The sequence below is a fragment of the Pongo abelii genome, chromosome 11 (assembly GCF_028885655.2).
Source record: "Pongo abelii isolate AG06213 chromosome 11, NHGRI_mPonAbe1-v2.0_pri, whole genome shotgun sequence".
Lineage (NCBI taxonomy): Eukaryota > Metazoa > Chordata > Mammalia > Primates > Hominidae > Pongo > Pongo abelii.
In genome coordinates this window covers 106,573,236-106,594,899 of record NC_071996.2, presented here as the reverse complement: position 1 = coordinate 106,594,899, position 21,664 = coordinate 106,573,236, and the positions used below count along the sequence as shown (strand labels likewise).

At 43.0% G+C, this 21,664-nt stretch overlaps 1 protein-coding gene across 9 annotated transcripts in view; it reads right to left on the bottom strand.

Annotated features, from left to right (window-relative positions):
• Positions 1 to 16,384: 16,384 nt before the first annotated feature.
• LOC100447885 (cytochrome P450 20A1) overlaps positions 16,385 to 21,664 on the bottom strand; it is a 57,266-nt gene continuing 51,986 nt past the window's right edge. For 8 of the 9 annotated variants that reach the window (XM_009238009.4, XM_002812766.5, XM_009238011.4 and 5 more), the window contains 3 exons: positions 20,742 to 20,806; positions 16,835 to 16,924; positions 16,385 to 16,640 (listed from right to left, as the gene is read on the bottom strand). In XM_009238009.4, coding sequence (XP_009236284.1) covers positions 16,490 to 16,640; positions 16,835 to 16,924; positions 20,742 to 20,806 — 306 coding nt within the window. In that variant the 3' untranslated portion in view covers positions 16,385 to 16,489. Of the gene's footprint in view, positions 16,641 to 16,834; positions 16,925 to 20,741; positions 20,807 to 21,664 lie in introns of those variants that run through there. The other variant, XM_054549033.1, reaches the window with a different exon arrangement.

The window sequence follows — 21,664 nt, the reverse complement described above, 5'->3', positions numbered from 1 at the left end:
AGGGTGTGGTGGCTCACACCTGTAATCCCAGCACTTTGGGAGGCCAAGGCGGGGGGATAGCTTGAATCCAGGAGTTCCAGACCAGCCTGGACAACATGGTGAAACACCATCTCTACAAAAAATACAAAAACTAGCCAGGCATGGTGGCTTGAGCCTGTAGTCCCAGCTACTCAGGAGGCTGAGGTGGGAGGATCACTTGAGCCCTGGAGGTTGAGGCTGCAGTGAGCAATGATCATGCCACTGCACTCCAGCCTAGGCGACAGAGTGAGAGACCATGTTTCAAAAAAAAAAAAAAAAAAAAAATATATATATATATATATATATACTTTTGCAACTTTAATAAATGTGTATTATGAAATTGTTTTTTTCTTTTTTTACAAAAAGATTGGCATCTATTCATTGCCTATTTTGTAAAGAATTGTAAGACATTCTAGAGAGATTTAAACCACTTAAAAGAAAAATTGTGAATGAGACATTTATGGATATTTGCAAGAACAACTAGCATACAACCAAGAAGGACAGCCCTCAAAAACCACCGAGTCACAAGTACCATGACCTCTAAAGTCAGACATGTCTGGGGGCCAATTATACTCCAACCAATATAGTTGCTCAGAATTCCACTTCTCAGAGGGACACTGTGCTTGGGGTTTAATGCTTTGGGGGCACTGTCTTTAAATTTTTTTTTTTTTTTTTTTTTGGACAGAGTCTTGCTCTGTCGCCCAGGCTGGAGTGCAGTGGCTGATCTCAGCTCACTGCAAGCTCCGCCTCCCGGGTTCAAGCAATTCTCCTGCCTCAGCCTCCCAAGTAGCTGGGATTATAGGCATGCACCACCACGCCCGGTTAATTTTTGTATTTTTAGTAGAGACGGGGTTTCACCATGTTGGCCAGGCTGGTCTCAAACTCCTGACCTCATGATCTGCTCACCTCAGCCTCCCAAAGTGCTAGGATTACAGGCATGAGCCACCACGCCCAGCCGGCTTTAAATTCTTAATAATTTCATTTTTGAATTTGTGTTTTGTAAGTGAAGTCCAATGGGACCATGGAGCATGTACCAGGGACTTGGAGCCCATCTGCATGCCTCCCCCTACAGGTTCTCAGTGACTAGCTGCCTGCTCCTTGGTGCCCTGATCCCCACCCAGCCTTCCTCTCCCCAACTCTGCTCACTACTACAACCACTATTGCCTTCTGCCCTGAGCAGTATTGGATTACATTGGCAGGAGAGTGGAGGGGAGGCTCACTTTTCCCTGTGGTCACCCTCAGCCTCCAGTGGGGATCTGGGTGCAGGTTGGAGGGGGCCCACAAGCAGTCTGTTTTGGAGTATTTTCAGGAAAGGCAAGGAAACATCTGCTTTGGGCTGGCAGCACCACAGCATGTTCACCAGGTGACTGGCAGGGCTCTTTAGACCACCCCAGTCAGTAAAGTGTCCCAGTGCAGGAGATTTCAGTTCCTTGGGGTCGCATACACCAAAGGTTGAAAAGGCAGGGCCATGAGAAGAGGAGATTTCCTCCTCGACTAGGTCTCACAAATTATATAGCCAGTAGTGATTGTGCCTCTTACAATAAAAATGAACTCAAAAACCTTTATAAACATCATAACATGGACTGTGGGACATCTTTCAAGTGTTTTGTTTGAAGGCTGGGCATGGAAATTGTGTAAAAGGAAGTGAAGAGGTATACCCGGAACGTTTGCTGGATTGGGGCTTAGGCCGGAAGCTGCTTCTGGATTATCTCTGTGCACATGCATGCCATTGCAGAGAAGGGTCTTATGGTTCTGAGACATCCTATGATATCAGCTACTGATTAGATTGAGAAGAGCCCAAGGAAGCTGGATCAGTTTTAGGGCTAACCAAGAGAGTTGGTCCAGAATGTACCAAACTTCCTAAGATCACCCTGTAAATCTTCTAGATAAGAAAAAAGAGAAACAGAACAGATTCACAGTTCTACTTCAATCCCAAATTTCATCTTAGGTTTGAAACCAGAAAAATCTCTGATCACAGAGAGAACAAGATGACCTTTACCTTTGTGGCATCACTGTGCTATAGAACTGCCCTATTGCTTGATTTGCATTTTCTAATATTATATAATTTCTACAGGGCACCATCCAGATAGAAATATACCACAGAGCTCAATTCTTGTAATTAGACCCTGTATTGGAAAATATAAAAACCTCAAAGAGACAGAGATAAAATTTATCCACACATTAAGAAAGGTTGTCATGGCAACTTTGCTTGAAGATATGTATTTTTAAATCTAAGTAAATTTGGCATTCAGAACATTTGCATCTCCCTCAAAGGTTCTGTATCAAGAATATTTTTAAAAATTGTTTTCAAATTTCTTCTGAATCTACACTTCCTTGAAAGCTTAAAAAATCCTATGAATATAATAGCATCATAGACTTAAGCACATATTTGCAGAAGGCCCTATATGAGAAAAATCCAAAGTGAAAGGGTAAAAACGTTACTTTTCTACCCAGAATCCGAAGGCTTCTCCCTTTAAAATGTTAAATTGTGAGCAGGCTATGCCCATATAATCTCTACAAGGTCCTTTCATGCTCTAAAAATCAATTAGCTATTAGTTGATGACCTTGCAATACATGCAACAAATTATGGAAACTGAACACACCTAGTGCTGCAGTGTAATTAAGCAACAATTAATAGAGACCACTACAATAAATACTGCCTGGTAACTTAGCCAAACCAATTCTTAGCTTTGTCTCTTCTTTCTTTGAAAGTTCTCCAGTATTCCTAATCAGCATCAATGTTGAAAGCATTCCTTGATAAGATACCTAGTTTAATCATCTTGCTCATACATTGAAAATAAAGTGATAAGGCCAGCCGTGGTGGCTCATGCCTGTAATCCCAGAACTTTGGGAGGCCAAGGTGGGTGGATCACAAGGTCAAGAGATGGAGACCATCCTGGCCAACATGGTGAAACCCAATCTCTACAAAAATACAAACATTAGCTGGGGGTGGTGGCACTCACCTGTAGTCCCAGCTACTCAGGAGACTGAGGCAGGAGAATTGCTTGAACTCAGAAGGTGGAGCTTGCAGTGAACCAAGATCGCGCCACTGCACTCCAGCCTGGCGACAGAGTGAGACTCCGTCTCAAAAAAAAAAAAAAAGAAAAGAAAAGAAAAGTGACGGGTCCATGCCTGTAATCCCAGCACTTTGGGAGACCAAGGTCTAAGGATCACTTGAGTCCAGGAGTTTGAGACCAGCCCTGACAACAGAGTGAGACCCTGTCTCTACAAAGAAATTAAAAAGTTACCCAAGTGTGGAGATGCATACCTGTAGTCTGAACTACACAGGAAGCTGAGGTAGGAGGATTGTTTGAGCCTGGGAGGCAGAGGGTGCAGTGAGCTGAGATGGCACCACTGCACTCCAACCTGGGCAACAGAGTGAGACCCTGTCACAGAAAGAAGAGAAGGAAGGAAGGAAGGAAAGAAGGAAGGAAAGAAGGAAGGGAGGGAGGGAGGGAAAAGAAAGACTGGAAAAAAAAAGAAAGAAAGGAGAAAGAAAATACAGTGATGGTTTCACTCCCAGCAGTTCCTTGTGCTTCTTCCCCAATTATAGCCTATGACAGAAGCCTGTTGTGACTTTTGTCATGTAGTTATCTCCAAGTTCCTTCCTATGTTCCTCTCAGCCACTAACCTAAAATGTCCTTGAGCTATGTATTAGTTCGTTTTCACACTGCTTATAAAGAGATACCCGAGACTGGGCAATTTACAAAAGAAAGAGGTTTAATGGACTTACAGTTCCACGTGGCTGGGGAGGCCTCACAATCATGGCAGAAGGTGAAAGGCACATCTCACATGGTGGTAGACAAGAGAAGAGAGCTTGTTCAGGGAAACTCCCATTTTTTAAAACCCATCAGATCTCATGAGATTTATTCACTATCACAAGAACAGAATGGGAAAGACCTACTCCCATGATTCAATTAACTCCCACCACCCAGTCCCTCCCACAACATGTGGGAATTCGAGATGAGATTTGGGTGGGGAAACAGCCAAACCATATCATTCCACCATTGGCCCCTCCCAAATCTTATGTCTTCATATTTCAAAACCAATCATGCCTTCCCAACAGTCCTCCCAAAGTCTTAATTCATTTCAGCATTAACTCAAAAGTCCACAGTCCAAAGTCTTAACTGAGACAAGGCAAGTACCTCTGCTTATGAGCCTGTAAAATCAAAAGCAAGTTAGTTTCTTCCTAGGTACAATGGGGGTACAGGCATTGAGTAAATACAGCCATTCCAAATGGGAGAAATTGGCCAAAACAAAGGGGCTGCAGGCCAGATGCAAGCCCGAAATCCAGTGGGACAGTCAAATCTTAAAGCTCCAAAATTATCTCCTTTGACTCCATGTCTCACATCCGAGTCATGCTGATGCAGAAAGTGGGTTCCCATGGCCTTGGGCAACTCTGTCCCTGTGGCTTTGTAGGGTACAGCCTCCTTCTCGGCGGCTTTCGTGGGCTGGCATTGAGTGTCTGTGGCTTTTCCAGGTGCACAGTGCAAGCTGTTGGTGGATCTACCACGCTGGGGTCTTGAGTATGATGGCCCTCTTCTCATAGCTCCACTAGGCAGTGCCCCAGTGAGGACTCTGTGTGGGCTCTGACCCCACATTTCCCTTCTGCATTGTCCTAGCAGAGGTTCTCCATGAGCGCCCTGCCCCTGCAGCAACCTTCTTCCAGGACATCCAGGCATTTCCATACATCCTCTGAAATCTAGGCGGAGGTTCTCAAACTCCAGTTCTTGACTTATGTGCACTTGCAGGCTCAACACCATATGGAAGCTGCCAAGACTTGGGGCTTGGACCCTCTGAAGCCACGGTCTGAGCTCTATGTTGGTCCCTTTCACCCATGGCTGGAGTGGCTGGGACACAGGACACCAAGTCCCTAGGCTGTACATAGCACAGGGACCCTGGGCCCAGTCCACAAAACCACTTTTTCCTCCTAGGTTTCTGGGCCTGTGATGGGAGGGGCTGCTGTGAAGACCTCTGACATGCCCTGGAGACATTTTCCCCACTGTCTTGGAAATTAACATTTGGTTCCTCATTACTTATGCAAATTTATGCAGCCAGCTTGAATTTCTCCTCAGAAAATGGGATTTTCTTTTCTATTGCATTGTCAGGGGCAAATTTTCCAAAGCTCTGCTTCCCTTATAAAACTGAATGCCTTTAACAGCACCCAAGTCAACTCTTAAATGCTTTGCTGCTTAGAAACTTCTTCCACCAGATACCCTAAATCATCTCTCTCAAGTTCAAATTTCCACAAATCTCTAGGGCAGGGGCAAACACCACCAGTCTCTTTGCTAAGACATAGCAAGAGTCACCTTTGCTCCAGTTCCCAGCAAGTTCCTCATCTCCATCTGAGACCACCTCAGCCTGGATTTCATTGTCCATATCATCATCAGCATTTTGGTCAAAGCCATTTAACAAGTATCTAGGGAGTTCCAAACTTTCCCACATTTTCCTGTCTTCTTCTGAGCCCTCCAAACTGTTCCAATCTCTGCCTGTTACCCAGTTCCAAAGTTGCTTCCACATTTTTGGGTATCTTTTCAGCAGTGCCCCACTCTACTGGTACCAATTTACTGTATCAGTTTGTTTTCACACTGCTGATAAAGACATACCTGAGACGGGGCAATTTACAAAATGAAGAGGTTCATTGGACTTACAATTCCATGTGGCTGGGGAGGCCTTACAATCATGGTGGAAGGCAAAGAGGAGTAAGTTACATCTTACGTGGTTGGAAGCAGGCAAAGAGAGAGCTTGTGCAGGGAAACTCCCCGTTTAAAAACCATCAGATCTCATGAGACCCATTCACCATCAGGAGAACAGCACAGGAAAGACCCACCCCCATGATTCAATCATCTCCCACTGGGTCCCTCCCACAACACGTGCAAATTATAGGAGCTACAAGATGAGATTTGGGGGGTGACACAGCCAAACCATATCAAGCTGCTTCCCAACCCAGTACCCGGAGAGCTCTGGGTGCTAGAAGATTCAAGGTGGTAAAGCTCTAGGACATGAGACTGTGGGGTTCTCCCTCCTGGGGTGAAACACAGAAAAAGACAGATAACACAGTAATAATGCCATGTATGTTTTGTTTACTGCTATATCCCCAGTGTGTAGCATAAGATCTGGCACACATGCTCAATATGCAACTGTTGTATGACAAATGGGTCCCATGTCTTTGGGTGGGAATGGAAAAATCAGGACAGGGATAGGAGTCAGTGGAGCTAGAGGACACACTGGACTCTGGCAGAAGACAGGTGGAGGTAAGGGAGAGAATATGGTATTCAGGTGGTTCACTTTTAAGGCTACGGTCATTCTTAGATGAGAGAATCTCTGGACCATATACAGTTTAAGGAATTTGTCTCTAGATCACGTTGGGCAAAATGAGTTCTGTTTTAAAAGAGACTACTTCTATGAAATCTGGATTTTACAGGAACTGGTTTCATAGATGTTATTGGAAAAAAGAGTACCTTCATCAAATACATTTGGAACATTCAGAGTTTAACCAAGTTAAAGTAGGTTTCTTTTTTTTTTTTTTTTAAGACAGAGTCTCGCATTTTCACCCAGGCTGGAGTGCAGTGGCACAATCTCAGCTCACTGCAAGATCTGCCTCCCGGGTTCACACCATTCTCCTGCCTTAATCTCCCAAGTAGCTGGGACTACAGGCACCCACCATCACGCCTGGCTAATTTTTTGTATTTTTAGTAGAGACGGGGTTTCACCGTGTTAGCCAGGATCATCTCAATCTCTTGACCTCGTGATCCACCCGCCTTGGCCTCCCAAAGAACTGGAATTACAGGCGTGAGCCACCATGCCTGGCCTAAAGTAGGTTCCTTTACAGTAGGACTTTTCGGCTCTTCCAATATTTATATATATATTATAAATATCTGAGAAAGAATATAGTATGGAGAATCTGAGAATGAATATCAAGGAAACTTCTCAGAGTATCTTACAGGATGGTGTTTCATGAGACATTGTGGGAAATAATGCTGTCACTAACCGTGTAAAAAACCCTTATCTTTAAACATTTCTTGGCTCAATGATCATCTAGTGATAAGATACAGAAGGAACAGGATGGGGTCAGGCGCAGTGGCTCACGCCTGTAATCCCAGCACTTTGGGAGGCTGAGGAGGGCAGATCACCTGAGGTTGGGAGTTTGAGACCAGCCTGGCCAACATGGAGAAACCCCGTCTGTACTAAAAATACAAAAAAATACAAAAAAAAAAAAAAATTAGCCGGGCATGGTGGTGCATGCCTGTAATCCCAGTTACTCAGGAGGCGGAAGCAGCAGAATTGCTTGAACCCGAGAGGCAGAGGTTGCAGTGAGCTGAGATCGCACCATTGCACTCCAGCCTGGGTGGCAAGAGCAAAACTCCATCTCAAAAAAAAAAAAAAAAAAAGAAAAAATATATAGAAGGAGCAAATGACTACTTGGTTACCAACTATTTTAGTTGTATTTTGTATAGTACTATATATTATAAATCTATGTTCACATCTAATACAGGCATGAGTGGAAGGCAGGCATACAACATCCTCTTAAACACTTCTATTAATGGAGTATTCAGCACATCACAAAGTAGCTTTATGGATAGTTTGGCTTCTGAATTTTTTTTAACTATTAAGTAACATTAATAATTTCCTTTATTCTATGTGCACAGAACACCGGCAATAAAGATTTCATTCATTTACTCAAAAATATTTACTGGTTGCCTTTTTGGGGACAGGTACTTTATGACTTTATGACATAGTTACAATGGTAAAGTAACAAAATTTCATTTCATACCATCATGTGTTTAAAATTTAAATAAGTATTTTAGATGTAGATAAATATGTTTTTCTAAAAATTACCAAACAGGATATAAGTAATTTATTTGATCATGGCATTTTATCACATACTATAACAAGGTCTGTTTATCACATACTATATAACAAGATCTATTCCCAGTCTTTAGAAAGCCAGCCAACGGGCCAGGTGCAGTGGCTCACGTCTGTAATCCGAGCACTTTGGGAGGCCGAAGTAGGTACATTATGAGCACAAGAGATCAAGACCATCCTGGCAAACAGGGTGAAATCCTGTCTCTACTAAAAATAAAAAAATTAGCTGGGGGTGGTTGGCGTGCGACTGTAGTCCCAGCTACTCGGCAGGCTGAGGCAGAAGAATTACTTGAACCTGAGAGGGGGAGGTTGCAGTGAGCTAAGATCGCACCACTGCACTCCAGCCTGGTGACAGAGCGAGACTCGGTCTCAAAAAAAAAAAAAAAAAACAAAAGACAGCCACCGAACTGTAAACCAAACCAATTAAATTGGGAGTAGAACTGGAAGAGAGTGATTTATTGCCTTGTTTATAGCCTGAATGTCTTACAAAATGGGTCCCAACTCAAACATTACAATTATCCATTTAGTGTCATAAAATTCTATAAGTCAAATATTAAAATTGATCTATAAGTCTATTCCTTTTAAAAAAGCCTATTCCCTGAAGCCCTTACAAAAATGAAGTAATAAAGGTATATGTTTAGCATGTATTTATTTATTTATTTGAGGGTTGTGCTTTGTCACCTAGGCTGGAGTGCAGTGGCATGATCATGGCTCACTGCAACCTCTACCTCCTGGGCTCAAGCAATCCTCCCATCTCAGCCTCCTGAGTAGTTGGGACTACAGGTGTGCGCCAGCACACCTGGCTAATTTTTGTATTTTTTGTAGAGATGGAGTTTCGCCATGTTGCCTAGGCTAGTCTCAAACACCTGGACTCACTCAATAAGCCTGACTTGGCTTCTCCAAGTGTTGGCATTACAGGCGTGAGCCACCACACCCAGCTGGAAAATGTTTAAAATTTATTAAGTGAAAAGTAGATCATGCTGCAATGAACGTACTATGTAAAAATGTATGTATGTGGAACAGGGAAAAATATAAACAGTTGTAGAAATGTGGTTAGGAATTTTTCCTCTTAAAAATTCCTTTTTTTGGCCAGGCGCTGTGGCTCACACCTGTAATCCCAGTACTTTGGGAGGCCACGGTGGACAGATCACAAGGTCAGGAGATCAAGACCATCCTGGCTAACATGGTGAAACCCTGTCTCTACTAAAAATACAAAAAATTAGCTGGGCATGGAGGCACTCGCCTGTAGTCGCAGCTACTCGGGAGGCTGAGGCAGGAGAATCGCTTGAACTGGGGAGACGGAGGTTGTAGTGAGCCCAGATCATGCCACTGCACTCAAGCCTGGGCTGAGACCTCCAGAGTCTGGCTGAGACCTTCGGAGTCTCGCTCTGTCACCTAGGCTGGAGTACAGTGGTGCAATCTCGGCACACTGCAACCTCCACCTCCCAAACATTCTCCTGCCTCAGCCTCTCAACTAGCTGGGATTACATTCGCCCGCCTCCACGCCCACTAATTTTTGTATTTTTAGTGGAGATGGGGTTTCCCCATGTTGGCCAGGCTGTTCTTGAACTCCTGACCTCGTTATACGCCCACTTTGGACTCCCAAAGTGCTGGGATTACAGGTGTGAGCCATGGCACCAGCCAAAAATTTCTTTTAATATTAGTGGTATATTATCCTCTCAATAAGGTTTTTTTTTTTTGAGACAGTCTTGTTTTATTACCTAAGCTGGAGTGCAGTGGCACAATCTCGACTCACTGCAACCTCCACCTTGCAGGTTTTTTTTTTCTCATGCCTCAGCCTCCCAAGAAGCTGGGATTACAGGCATGTGCCCCAAAGGCCAGCTAAGTTTTCTTTTTTTTTCTGTTTTCTTGGTTGAGATGGATTTTTGCTCGTCACCCACACTGGAGTGCAATGGTGCAATCTCGGCTCACTGCAACCTCCGACTCTTGGGTTCAAGCCTCCCGAGTAGCTGGGATTAGAGGCACCTGTCACCACGCATGGCTACTTTTGGTATTTTTAGTAGAGATGGAGTTTCACCATGTTGGCCAGGCTGATCTCAAACTCCTGGCCTCAAGTGATTCACCTGCCTTGGCCTCCCAAAGTGCTGGAATTACAGGCCCGGCCTATTTTTGCAATAATTATGAATAGCACACCATTTAAACCTATTGATTGATTCCTCCTTAAATAACTAAATACACTACTGGCCAACATGGTGAAAACCTGTCTCCACTAAAAATACAAAAAAATGGCCGGGCACAGTGGCTCACGCCTGTAATCCCAGCACTTCGGGAGGCCAAGGGGTGTGAATCACCTGAGGTTAGGAGTTCAAGACCAGCCTGGCCAACATGGTGAAACCCTGTCTCTACTAAAAAAAAATACAAAAATTAGCTGAGTGTAGTGGCACATACCTGTAGTCTCAGCTACTCAGGAGGCTGAGGCAGGAGAATTGCTTGAACCTGGGAGGCACGGATTGCAGTGAACCAAGATCGTGCCACCACACTCCAGCCTGGGTGACACAGCAAGACTTCGTCTCAAAAAATAAAATCAATAAATAAAAAGCAAGGGACCGAGCACGGTGGCTCATGCTTGTAATCCCAGCACTTTGGGAGGCTGAGTTGGGCAGATCACAAGGTCAAGAGTTCAAAACCAGCCTGACCAACATGGTAAAACCCCATCTCTACTAAAAATACAAAAGTGAGCTGGGCGTGGTGGAGCGCGCCTGTAACCCCAGTTACTCAGAAGGCTGAGGCAAGAGAATCGCTTGAACCTGGGAGGCAGAGGTTGCAGTGAGCCGAGATCGCGCCACTGCATTCCAGCCTAGTGACAGAGTGAGACTGTGTCACACACACACAAAAGAGATAAAGAATGACAAAAATCTGTGCCTACATTCAGAGTGACAAGAATACTAATGTTCTGCTTGTAGAAAAGACTATTGGTTCAGAATATGTTAAATGCAAATAATATTTTGTATAATATATATAAATTACGTATGCGTAAAAAGAGTATCTATATTAGAATCTTTTTTTTTTTGAAACAGGGTCTTGCTCTGTCAACCATGCTGTAGTGCAGTGGCACTACCATGACTTGCTGTAGCCTTGACCTCCTGAGCTCAAGCCATCCTCTTGCCTCAGCCTCCTGAATAGTTGGGACTACAAGTGGTGCCACCAAGGCTGGCTAAGTTTTTATATTTTTTTATAGAGACAAGGTTTCGCCACGTTGCCCAGGCTGGTCTCAAACTTCTAAAAGCTCAAGCAATCTGGCTGCCTCAGCCTCCCAAAGTGCTGGAGTTATAGGCGTGAGTCACTGTGCCCGGCCTACATTAGAATCTTAACAGTGGGGCTGGGCATGGTGCCCCACGCCTGTAATCCCAGCACTTCGGGAGGCCAAGGTGGGCAGACTACTTGAGGTTGAGGAGTTCGAGGCCAGCCTGGCCAACATGGTGAAACCCCATCTGTACTAAAAACACAAAAATTAGCCAGGCGTGGTGGCACATGCTTGCAATCCCAGCTACTTGGGAGGCTGAGGCGGGAGGATGACTTGAACCTGGGAAGCAGAGGTTGCAGTGAGCCGAGATGGTGCCACTGCACTCCAGCCTGGGTGATAGACAGGGAGACTCAGTCTCAAAAAAAAAAAAAAGGATCTTAACAGTGGTTAACTGAGTTTGACATTTTTGTGTTTTCCTAGATTTTTCTATAATAAATATTATTTCATAATAAAGCAGTAAAGATTTTTTGTACAAACTATTTTAAGATAAAATAAACAAATTTGGACATAGGGGTTATAAATTAGGTAGAATCTATTTATATTAAAAAATGGAACTGTACTTTTGTGGGCCAAATAAGCATCATGTAAGCTTTTTTTATTTTTCCCAAACACATGCACAGAATTAATATTGCCTTAAATTTTGTTAGCACAAGTTTGAAAGAGCTCTTTAGTTCATAAAAAAATGTTTTTTGGACCAGGTGCGGTGGCTCACACCTGCAATCTCAACACTTTGGGAGGCCCAGGTGGGAGAATCGCTTGAGCCTAGGAGTTTGAGACAAGCCTGGGCGATGCAGGGAGACCCTGTCTCAAAAAAAAACAAAACCAAAAACAAACAAACAAAAAAAACAGCTGGGCATGGTGGCATGCACATGTAGTCCCAGCTACTCTAGAGGCTGAGGTGAGAAGATCGCTGGATCCCAGGAGGTGGAGACTACAGTAAACTGTGATCACACCACTGTACTCCAGCTTGGTCAACAAAGCAAGACTGTGCCTCAAAAAAAAAAAAAAAAGAAAAGAAAAAAGTTATGTGCTTATGTTTTTTTTTTTTTTTGGATAGAGTTTCACTCTTGTTGCCCAGGCTGGAGTGCAATGGCGCAATCTTGGCTCACCACAACCTCCGCCTACTGGGTTCAAGTGATTCTCCTGTTTCAGCCTCCCCAGTAGCTGGGATTACAGGCATGTGCCACCATGCCCGGCTAATTTTGTATTTTTAGTAGAGATGAGGTTTCTCCATGTTGGTCAGGCTGGTCTTGAACTCCTGACTTCAGGTGATCCGCCCGCCTCAGCCTCCCAAAGTGCTGGGATTACAGGCGTGAGCCACTGCGCCTGGCCGTTTTTTTGTTTTGTTTTTTTGAGACGGAGTTTTGCTCTTGTTGCCCAGGCTGGAGTGCAATGGCACGATCTTGGCTCACTGCAACCTCTGCCTCACGGGTTCAAGCGATTTTCCTGCCTCAGCCTCCCAAGTAGCTAGGACTACAGGTATGCTCCATCATGCCCGGCTAATTTTGTATTTTTGGTAGAGATGGGGTTTCTCCGTGTTGGTCAGGCTGGTCTCAAACTCCCGACCTCAAGTGATCTGCCCGCCTTGGCCTCTCAAAGAGCTGGGATTACAGCTGTGAGCCACCGTGCCCGGTCATGCTTATGTTTTTTAACAAAACACTTCTGAACTATCAAAAAGAATATAAATCAAAATCACTGAAGTAGTTTTTAAAAACTCCAAAAGCTACAAAGCTTAAATTACTTCCTTCAATATCAATTAAAAACCCATTTGATAGTTCAATAACTTGAGTCCTGCTAGAATCATTCTATAAGCCATCAGTGACAGTGAAGTGGCCAAAATTTGAGTCATTTGATAAGTACAAAGAACACAGATTTTTGTCATTCTTACTGTGAAGAAAAACAGTGAATAACTTAGTTTATATATTAACAGTATTTTTATTTAAAAAATTATCTAGAGAATAACTTCTTTTTAATCATTTGTTAGTCATGTAACTATGGATAAAACATACTAATTTAGCTGATTCCTCTATGCTCTCTTTTCCTTGATTCCAATCATTATTAGTTATTCTACACTGCCTCATTTATTGGCAATTATGCCAACTGGCTGACTCTGGTTCAACTGCCCTATTTTTGCTTTCATCATTGTTTATCATATCTCACTTGCTTTAAACTCCACCTCTTTCATCTCATCTGATCTGACACTTGGTTTACATATCAATTGGCTACTCTAACCTTCTACTGCCAGTTTCCAACCCACCCGAGGTACTTGGGTAACAAAGGAAGATGCTCTATACATACAAAACCACAGAAAATAAGTGGGAAGGGATAATAAATTTCACTTAAAGTTTCAGATTTTTTTTTTTTTTTTTTGAGACAGAGTTTCACTCTTGTTGCCCAGGCTGGAGCGCAATGGCGCGATCTCGGCTCACTGCAACCTCTGCCTCCCGGGTTCAAGCAGTTCTCCTGCCTCAGCCTCCCGAGTAGCTGGGATTACAGGCATGCGCCACCACGCCTGGCTAATTTTTTATTTTTAGTAGAGATGGGGTTTCTCCATGTTGGTCAGGCTGGTCTTGAACGCCTGACCTCAGGTGATCTGCCTGCCTCGGCCCCCCAAAGTGCTGGGATTACAGGCATGAGCCACCACGCCCGGCCAAAGTTTTAGAATTTAAGTTATTCCAAAAATTAATTTTTTTTCAAAAATAAAGACTGCATCCAATTAAATTCTATGTTAACTGGTAATGACTAAAATGTTAGGTATTTACCAATAAATGACATAAAAAACTCAATAACAAAGAGATTTTTTTTTTTAAGAGATAGGGTCTCACTTTATCACTCAGGTTTGGCTGAGTGCAGTAGTGTGATCACAGCTCACTGAAGCCTCCAACTCCTGGGCTCAAGCGATCCTCCCGCCTCAGTCTACCAGAGTATATTCTTGAAAGTAAAATTACAAATGAAATTCAGCAGTGTTAAAAATAAGCCCACTTGCAGACAAATATCATTTTTCTTCCTTTCTTTCCTCACTATCTGTACTTGGCATATTTCCTATGGTGGCTGTCTTAAAGAAAAAAAAGAATCCTTTATAAATAGTGTAGCCAAAAAAGCTGGACTAATATACAATGCTATCAGTAAAGTATTATATATAAAATTTGTAAGTGCTAAAGTGTAATTTTGAAAGACACTTAAGATACTTTTTTTTTGTTGTTTTTTTTTTTGAGACAGAGTCTCGGCCCTGTCGCCCAGGCTGGAGTGCACTGGCACGACATCAGCTCACTGCAACCTCCGCCTCCCAGGTTCAAACGATTCTCCTGCCTCAGCCTCCCAAGTAGCTGGGACTACAGGCGCACGCCAGCATGTCCAGCTAGTTTTTCGTATTTTTAGTAGAGATGGGGTTTCACCATGTTGGCCAGGATGGTCTCAAATCTCTTGACCTTGCGATCCGCCCACGTCGGCTTCCCAAAGTGTTAGGATAACAGGCATGAGCTACCGTGCCCGGCCTACTTAAAACTTAAAATATTCTTGAAATAGCTCCCCCCACCTCCTTTTTTTTTTTTTTTTTTTGAGAATGAGTTTCACTCTTGACACCCAGGCTGGAGTGCAGTGGCGCGATCTCGGCTCACTGCAACCTCCGCCTCCCAGGTTCAAGCGATTTTATCCTGCCTCAGCCTCCTGAGTAGCTGGGATTACAAATGTGCACCACCACACCTGGCTAATTTTTTTTTTTTTTTTGTATTTTTAGTAGAGACGGGGTTTGACCACGTTGGCCTGGCTGGTCTCGAACACCTGACCTCAATTGATCCACCTGCCTCAGCCTCCCAAAGTATTATAGGCATGAGCCACTGAGCCCGGCCTTTTTTGTTTTTTTGTTTTTTTAAAGACGGGGTTTTGCTCTGTTGCCCAGGCTGGAGTGCAGTGGTGTGATCACAGATCACTGCAGCCTTGACCTCTCCTGGTCTCAAGTGATCCTCCCACCTCAGCCTCCAGAATAGCTGGGACTACAGGTGTGTGCCAACATGCCCAGTAATTTTTTTGTATATTTGCAGAGGCAGGGTCTCCCCATGTTGCCTGGGCTGGTCTCGAACTCTTGGGCTCAAGCAATCCACCAGCTTCGGCCTTCCAAAGTTCTGGGATTATGGGCATGAGCCACTGTGCTCTGCCCCAATATTTTGTTACTTACTAGTGAGACTAAACACTTTTCTCAAAGTCTGTTAAGCTATCCTACAAAAGCTGTTTGTTCATGTCTTTTGTCCATTTATCATTTTTTGTTTTTCTTGAGACAGAGTCTTGCTCTGTGGCCCAGGCTGGAGTGCAGGGGTGCAATCTCGGCTCACTGCAAGCTCCGCCTCCCAGGTTCAAACGATCCTCCTGCCTCAGCCTCTTGAGTAGCTGGGATTACAGGCATGTGCCACCATGCCCAGCTAATTTTTGTGTGTGTGTTTTTTAGTAGAGATGGGGTTTCACCATGTTGGCCAGGCTGATCTCAAATTCCTGACCTCAGGTGATCCACCTGCCTCAGCCTCCCAAAGTACTGGGATTATAGGTGTGAGCCACCGCATCCGGCCAATTTTCTGTATTTTTAGTAGAGACAGGGTTTCATCCTGTTGGCCAGGCTGGCCTCGAACTTCGGACCTCAGGTGATCCACCCGCCTCGGCCTCCCAAAGTGCTGGGATTACAGGTGTGAACCACCGCACCCAGCCAATTTTTTTGTATTTTTAGTAGAGACATGGTTTCATCATGTTGGCCAGGCTGGTTGCGAACTCCTGACTTCAGGTGATCCACCCACCTCAGCATCCCAAAGTGCTGGGATTACAGGCGTGAGCCACCACTCCCGGCCAATTTTTTGTATTTTTAGTAGAGACGGGGTTTCATCATATTGGCCAGGCTGGTCTCAAACTCTGGACCTCAGATGATCCACCTGCCTTGGCCTCCCAAAGTGTAGGGATTACAGGTGTGAGCCACCGCGCCCAGCCTATGTTTCTATTTTATGCATATTCAACAAACATGATTCCCCCACTTCTGCAAAATAATTTCCTTCTTCAAGAACATTGATTTTAGAGCTCACACTAAGAATACAAAAATAATGGCATAGAAAGTGAAAAAACAAAAATAAAAAGTAGAAAGCTAAAGTTTCCCATTAAAATGATCAATATACTGTGCAGTAAGTCAAATGTGTACAATGAATTAAGAAAATATGATATATAAAAATCCAAATTTACAAAATTAAGTACAAATAGGTGTTTACATTACAAAGTGATACTGGTTTATAAAAGGATTCAACACAGATTTTTTTAAATGGTCGTTTTCCTCAATCAATTTAACAATGATTTTAAATGTATAAAATTTTAATATCTCTTTGAGACAGTGATCCAAGCTTCTTCCCTTGATGATGTTACCAGTTCATACTTTGTTTCAATAACTTGTCCCTCCACAGAAAGTAGGTGCAGTCTCTTCACCAATACACTAAGAAGTACTGAGGTCACCATATATGCAAACCTAGTCAGGAAGAAGGTCAATTAGTTACTAAAGATTAAAAATTATACTTTAAACCTGCACGTTCTGCACACAAACCCCAGAACTTAAAGTACAATAATAATAAAAAAATTATACTTTAATCATATAGATTGCCCATTCTCATCAACAGTGATGATCAAAATTCTAAGAACAGAGTCTGGCATTCTATTATTCACCTCAACTCTGGACACTCCTGTGTGCCTGAGAATCCAAGTGAGGAAAATGTTTTCATTACTAATTCATCATCAAACCGATCTGGATCAAACCTAAAAAGAAAATTTGAGGTTAATCACAATATAGCTCCACTGGCATTTTACATGACACTAAAAGAACACAAGTATGTAACAAAGTTAAAAATCAACTGAAAATAGAAAGTGCTCTTACATTATATTTATATGTCACTTATTTTTATGTTCCCAAATTATTTAACATATATTTAGTCTATTGCTGTTTCTTACTATATTCTATTTTTTGAGACAGGGTCTCACTCTGTCACCTAGGCTGGAATGCAATGGTGCAATCAAGGCTCACTGCAGCCTCGACCTCCTGGACTTAAATTATCCTTCTACCTCAGCTTCCTGAGTAGCTGTGACTATAAGCACATGCCATCAGGCACAGCTACTTTTAACAGTTTTTTGTACAGACAGGTTCTCCCTATGTTGCCCAGGCTGGTCTTGAACTCCTAGGCTCAAGTGATCCTCCTGCCCCAATCTCTCAAAGTGCTGGGATTATAGGTGTGTGAGCCACTGCAACTGGCACTTTATTATTTCTCTTTTTTTTTTTCTTTTTTTGAGACGGAGTCTTGTTCTGTCACCAGGCTGGAGTGCAGTGGCGTGATCTCAGCTCATTGCAACCACCACATCCCAGGTTCAAGCAATTCTCCTGTCTCAGCCTCCCAAGTAGCTGGGACTACAGATGTGCGCCACCACGCCCAGCTAATTTTTTTATTTTTAGTAGAGATGGGGTTTCACCATGTTGGCCAGGATGGTCTCGATTTCTTGACCTTGTGATCCACCTGCCTCGGCCTCCCAAAGTGCTGGGATTATAGGTATGAGCCACGGCGCCCAGCCTACTTTATTATTTCTAAATGATAGAGGCAAAATATATTTCTCGAGAATACCAAGGTATAAGATTGTTACACGAGTTTATATTATTTTGTGAAATATAAGGATAAATCATAGAAAATCATATAATGAATATTTAAATAAAGACCTGTTACATGAATGAGACCACCTTATCAATATGTAAGACATTTTATATTGCCTCGTCAACTGAAATTTATGTCTTAAAATTGGAGGCTCCAGCCTTAAAATTATATTTATCGATTATATTACATCCAGATTTATTAATAGGTGAGAGAGGCTGGACATAGTGGCTCACGCCTGTAATCCTAGCACTTTGGGACGCCAAGATGGGAGGATCGCTTGAGCCCAGGAGTTCAAGACCAGCCTGGGCAACATAGCGAGACTTCATCTCTATTAAAAATTTTTAAAAGGCTGGGCACAGTGGCTCAAGGCTGTAATCCCAGCACTTTGGGAAGCAGAGGCAGGTGGATCACGAGGTCAAAAGATTGAGACCATCCTGGGCAACATGGTGAAACCCCGTCTCTACTAAAAATATAAAAATTAGCTGGGCATGGTGATGCATGCCTGTAGTCTCAGCTACTCGGGAGGCTGAGGCAGAAGAATCACTTGAACCCGGGAGGCGGAGGTTGCAGTGAGCCAAGATTGCACCACTGCACTCCAGCCTGGCAACAGATTGAGACTCCATCTAAAAAAAAAGATATATGACGCTTCTCTTAAGCCATTGAATTCTAGGAGGGTATCTGGATTAAAGCGAATGAAAAGCATACTCTATATATGTGTAATTATTATCATTATTTTTTATTTTTTATTTTTTTGAGATGGAGTTTCATTCTTGTTGCCCAGGCTGGGGTGCAATGGCATGATCTCAGCTCACCGCAACCTCCACCTCTCCTGCCTCAGCCTCCCAAGTAGCTGGGATTACAGGCACGTGCCAGCACACCTGGCTAATTTTGTATTTTTAGTAGAGAAGGGATTTCTCCATATTGGTCAGGCTGGTCTCAAACCCCTGACCTCAGGTGATCTGCCCGCCTCAGCCTCCCAAAGTGCTGGGATTACAGGTTATCGTGCCCAGCCCATTATTTTTTATAGATGGCATCTTGCTTATTCCAAGACCAGCCTGGCAACAGAGCGAGATTCTGTCTTGAAAAAAATAAAAATAAAAATAAATTAAAAATAAAAAAAAATTAGCCAGGCGTGGTAGCGTATACCTATAGTTCCAGTTACTCTGGAGGGTGAGGTAGGAGCATTGCTTGAACCCAGGAGGTTGAGGCTGCAGTGAGCCCATGTTTACATCACTGTACTCCAGCCTGGGTGACAAAGCATGACCCTGTCTCTGTCTCTAAAGAAACAATAAAAATAAAAAATAAAGTCAGGTAAATGAATGGCCTAAGAAACATTTTTTGTTCTATAGAATTTCACTCTGTAAAGTCATTGAAGAAAGGCATATATTAAAAACAAAACAAATAACCCACGGACCATAGAACAAAAAAATTCCTCGCAAAAACAAGTATTTTTAAACAACTTAAACTCTGAATTTTTAAAAAAGGGAAATTCTTAGGAGCTAAGGTATAGGACGTAAAGGCATAAGAATGATACAATGGACTTTAGGGACTTGGGGAAAGGGTGGGGCGATGAGGGATAGAAGACTACACAATGGGTACAGTGTACACTGCTTGGGTGACGGGTGCACCAAAATCTCAGAAATCACCACCAAAGAAATACCATCTGTTCCCCAAAAACCTATTGAAATAAAAAATAAATTTAAAAAAAGCAAAAAGAGAAGCAATAAAGAACAGAAAAATGCACTGGAAAAAAAAAAAAAAAAGAGGCCGGGCGCAGTGGCTGTAATCCTAGCACTTTGGGAGGCTGAGGCGGGTGGATCACGGGGTCAGGAGATCGAGACCATCCTGGCTAACATGGTGAAACCCCGTCTCTACTAAAACTACAAAAAATTAGCCGGGCATGGTGGTGGGCACCTGCAGTCCCAGCTACTTGGGAGGCTGAGGCAGGAGAATTATTTGAACCTGGGAAGCAGAGGTTGCAGTGACACTAGATCACACCACTGCACTCCAGCCTGGGCAACAGAGCAAGACTCCATCTCAAAAAAAAAAAAAGAAATTCTGCTTTTTTAAAAATTTTTTTTGAGACGGAGTCTTGTGTCTTGCTCTTGTTGCCCAGGCTGGAGTGCAATGGCATGATCTTGGCTCACTGCAACCTCTGCCTTCCAGGTTCAAGTGATTCTCCTGCCTCAGCCTCCCGAGTAGCTGGCATTACAGGCATGCACCACCACGCCTGGCTAGTTTTTGTATTTTTATTAGAGACGGGGTTTCGCTATGTTAGCCAGGCTGGTCTTGAACTCATGACCTTGTGATCCACCCACCTCAGCCTCCCAAAGTGCTGGGATTACAGGCGTGAGCCACGGTGCCCGGCCTGCTTTCATTTTCTTAAAACAGATGTTAATTACTTTTCACTTAGTATAAAAGTGGTAATAAAAGAGACAAAGAGTAGCAAATAGCAGATTCACGTAAGAGAAAAAGCAGTGAACAGAAGATATAATGGGGATGCAGGTCAGGCTTGGTGGTTCATGCCTGTAATTCCACCACTTTGGGAGGCAGAGGTGGGAGGATGGCTCGAGCTCAGGAGTTCAAGACCAGCCTGGGCAACATGGTGAAACTCCATCTCTACAAAAAGTACAAAAATGAACCAGGCGTGGCGGTGCACGCCTGTGGTCCTAGCTACTTAGGTGGCTGACGCAAAAGGATGGCTTGAGTCAGAGAGGTCGAAGCTGCAGTGAGAAGTGATTGCACTACTACATTCCAGCCTGGATGACAGAGTGACACCCTGTCTCAAAAGAAAGAGAAGAAAAGGGGATTCACTAGTTTTCTTTTGTTGTATCATTGCTACATATTGAATTTTATCCTCAAAACTTAGGAAAGGAATGCAAAACGTGCAAACACAAAAACTGACAGTCACAAATACAATAACAAATATTTCATACTTGTGTGGAGATGGCCAAGTATTAGGATCCTGAAGTACCACACCAAGGGCATAAAGGACAAGGGTCTGTGAAAAAAAAATCCAATTAGTCAAGGACTAACAGAGATAAAATGACTCCTAGAAAGTCAACTTATTCCAAACTTCTTTTAATACAGATATTGAATACAAAATAATAATTTTAAAATAATGGAAGAAACCATAAGTGATTATTTTGGTGATCTTACAATGAGGAAGGCCTCCCTAAGCATGTCACAAAATCTAGAAACCATAAAGGAATAACAGACTTAACTATATGAAAATTTAAAATCTGCATCCAGAGTTCATGTCCTTTGTAGGGACATGGATGAAGCTGGAAACCATCATTCTCAGCAAACTATCACAAGGACAAAAAACCAAACACCGCATGTTCTCACTCATAGGTGGGAACTGAACAATGAGAACACATGGACACAAGAAGGGGAACATCACACACTGGGGCCTGTTGTGGGGTGGAGGGAGGAGGGAGGGATAGCATTAGGCGATATACCTAATGTTAAATGTTGAGTTAATGGGTGCAGCACACCAACATGGCACATGTATACATATGTAACAAACCTGCACGTTGTGCACATGTACCCTAAAACTTAAAGTATATAAAAAAAAATCTGTATCCAGTTAAAAAACAATAACAAAAAAAAAGTAAGCAACAGTAAAAGTTATTTGCTATATAACTGACAGAATTTTTATAATATACAAAAATATATATAAGCTCACTAGAAAAATGAGTGAAAGTTATAAAGACAGAATTCACAAAAGAAAAATACAAACTGTTAATATATGTATGAAAATTTGTTCGATCTCTCCAATGATCAGAGAAAAGCAAGATTCATAACATATACATAAGACTCAAATTCAGAGGTGGTGAGGATTTGGAAAGAAAAAACA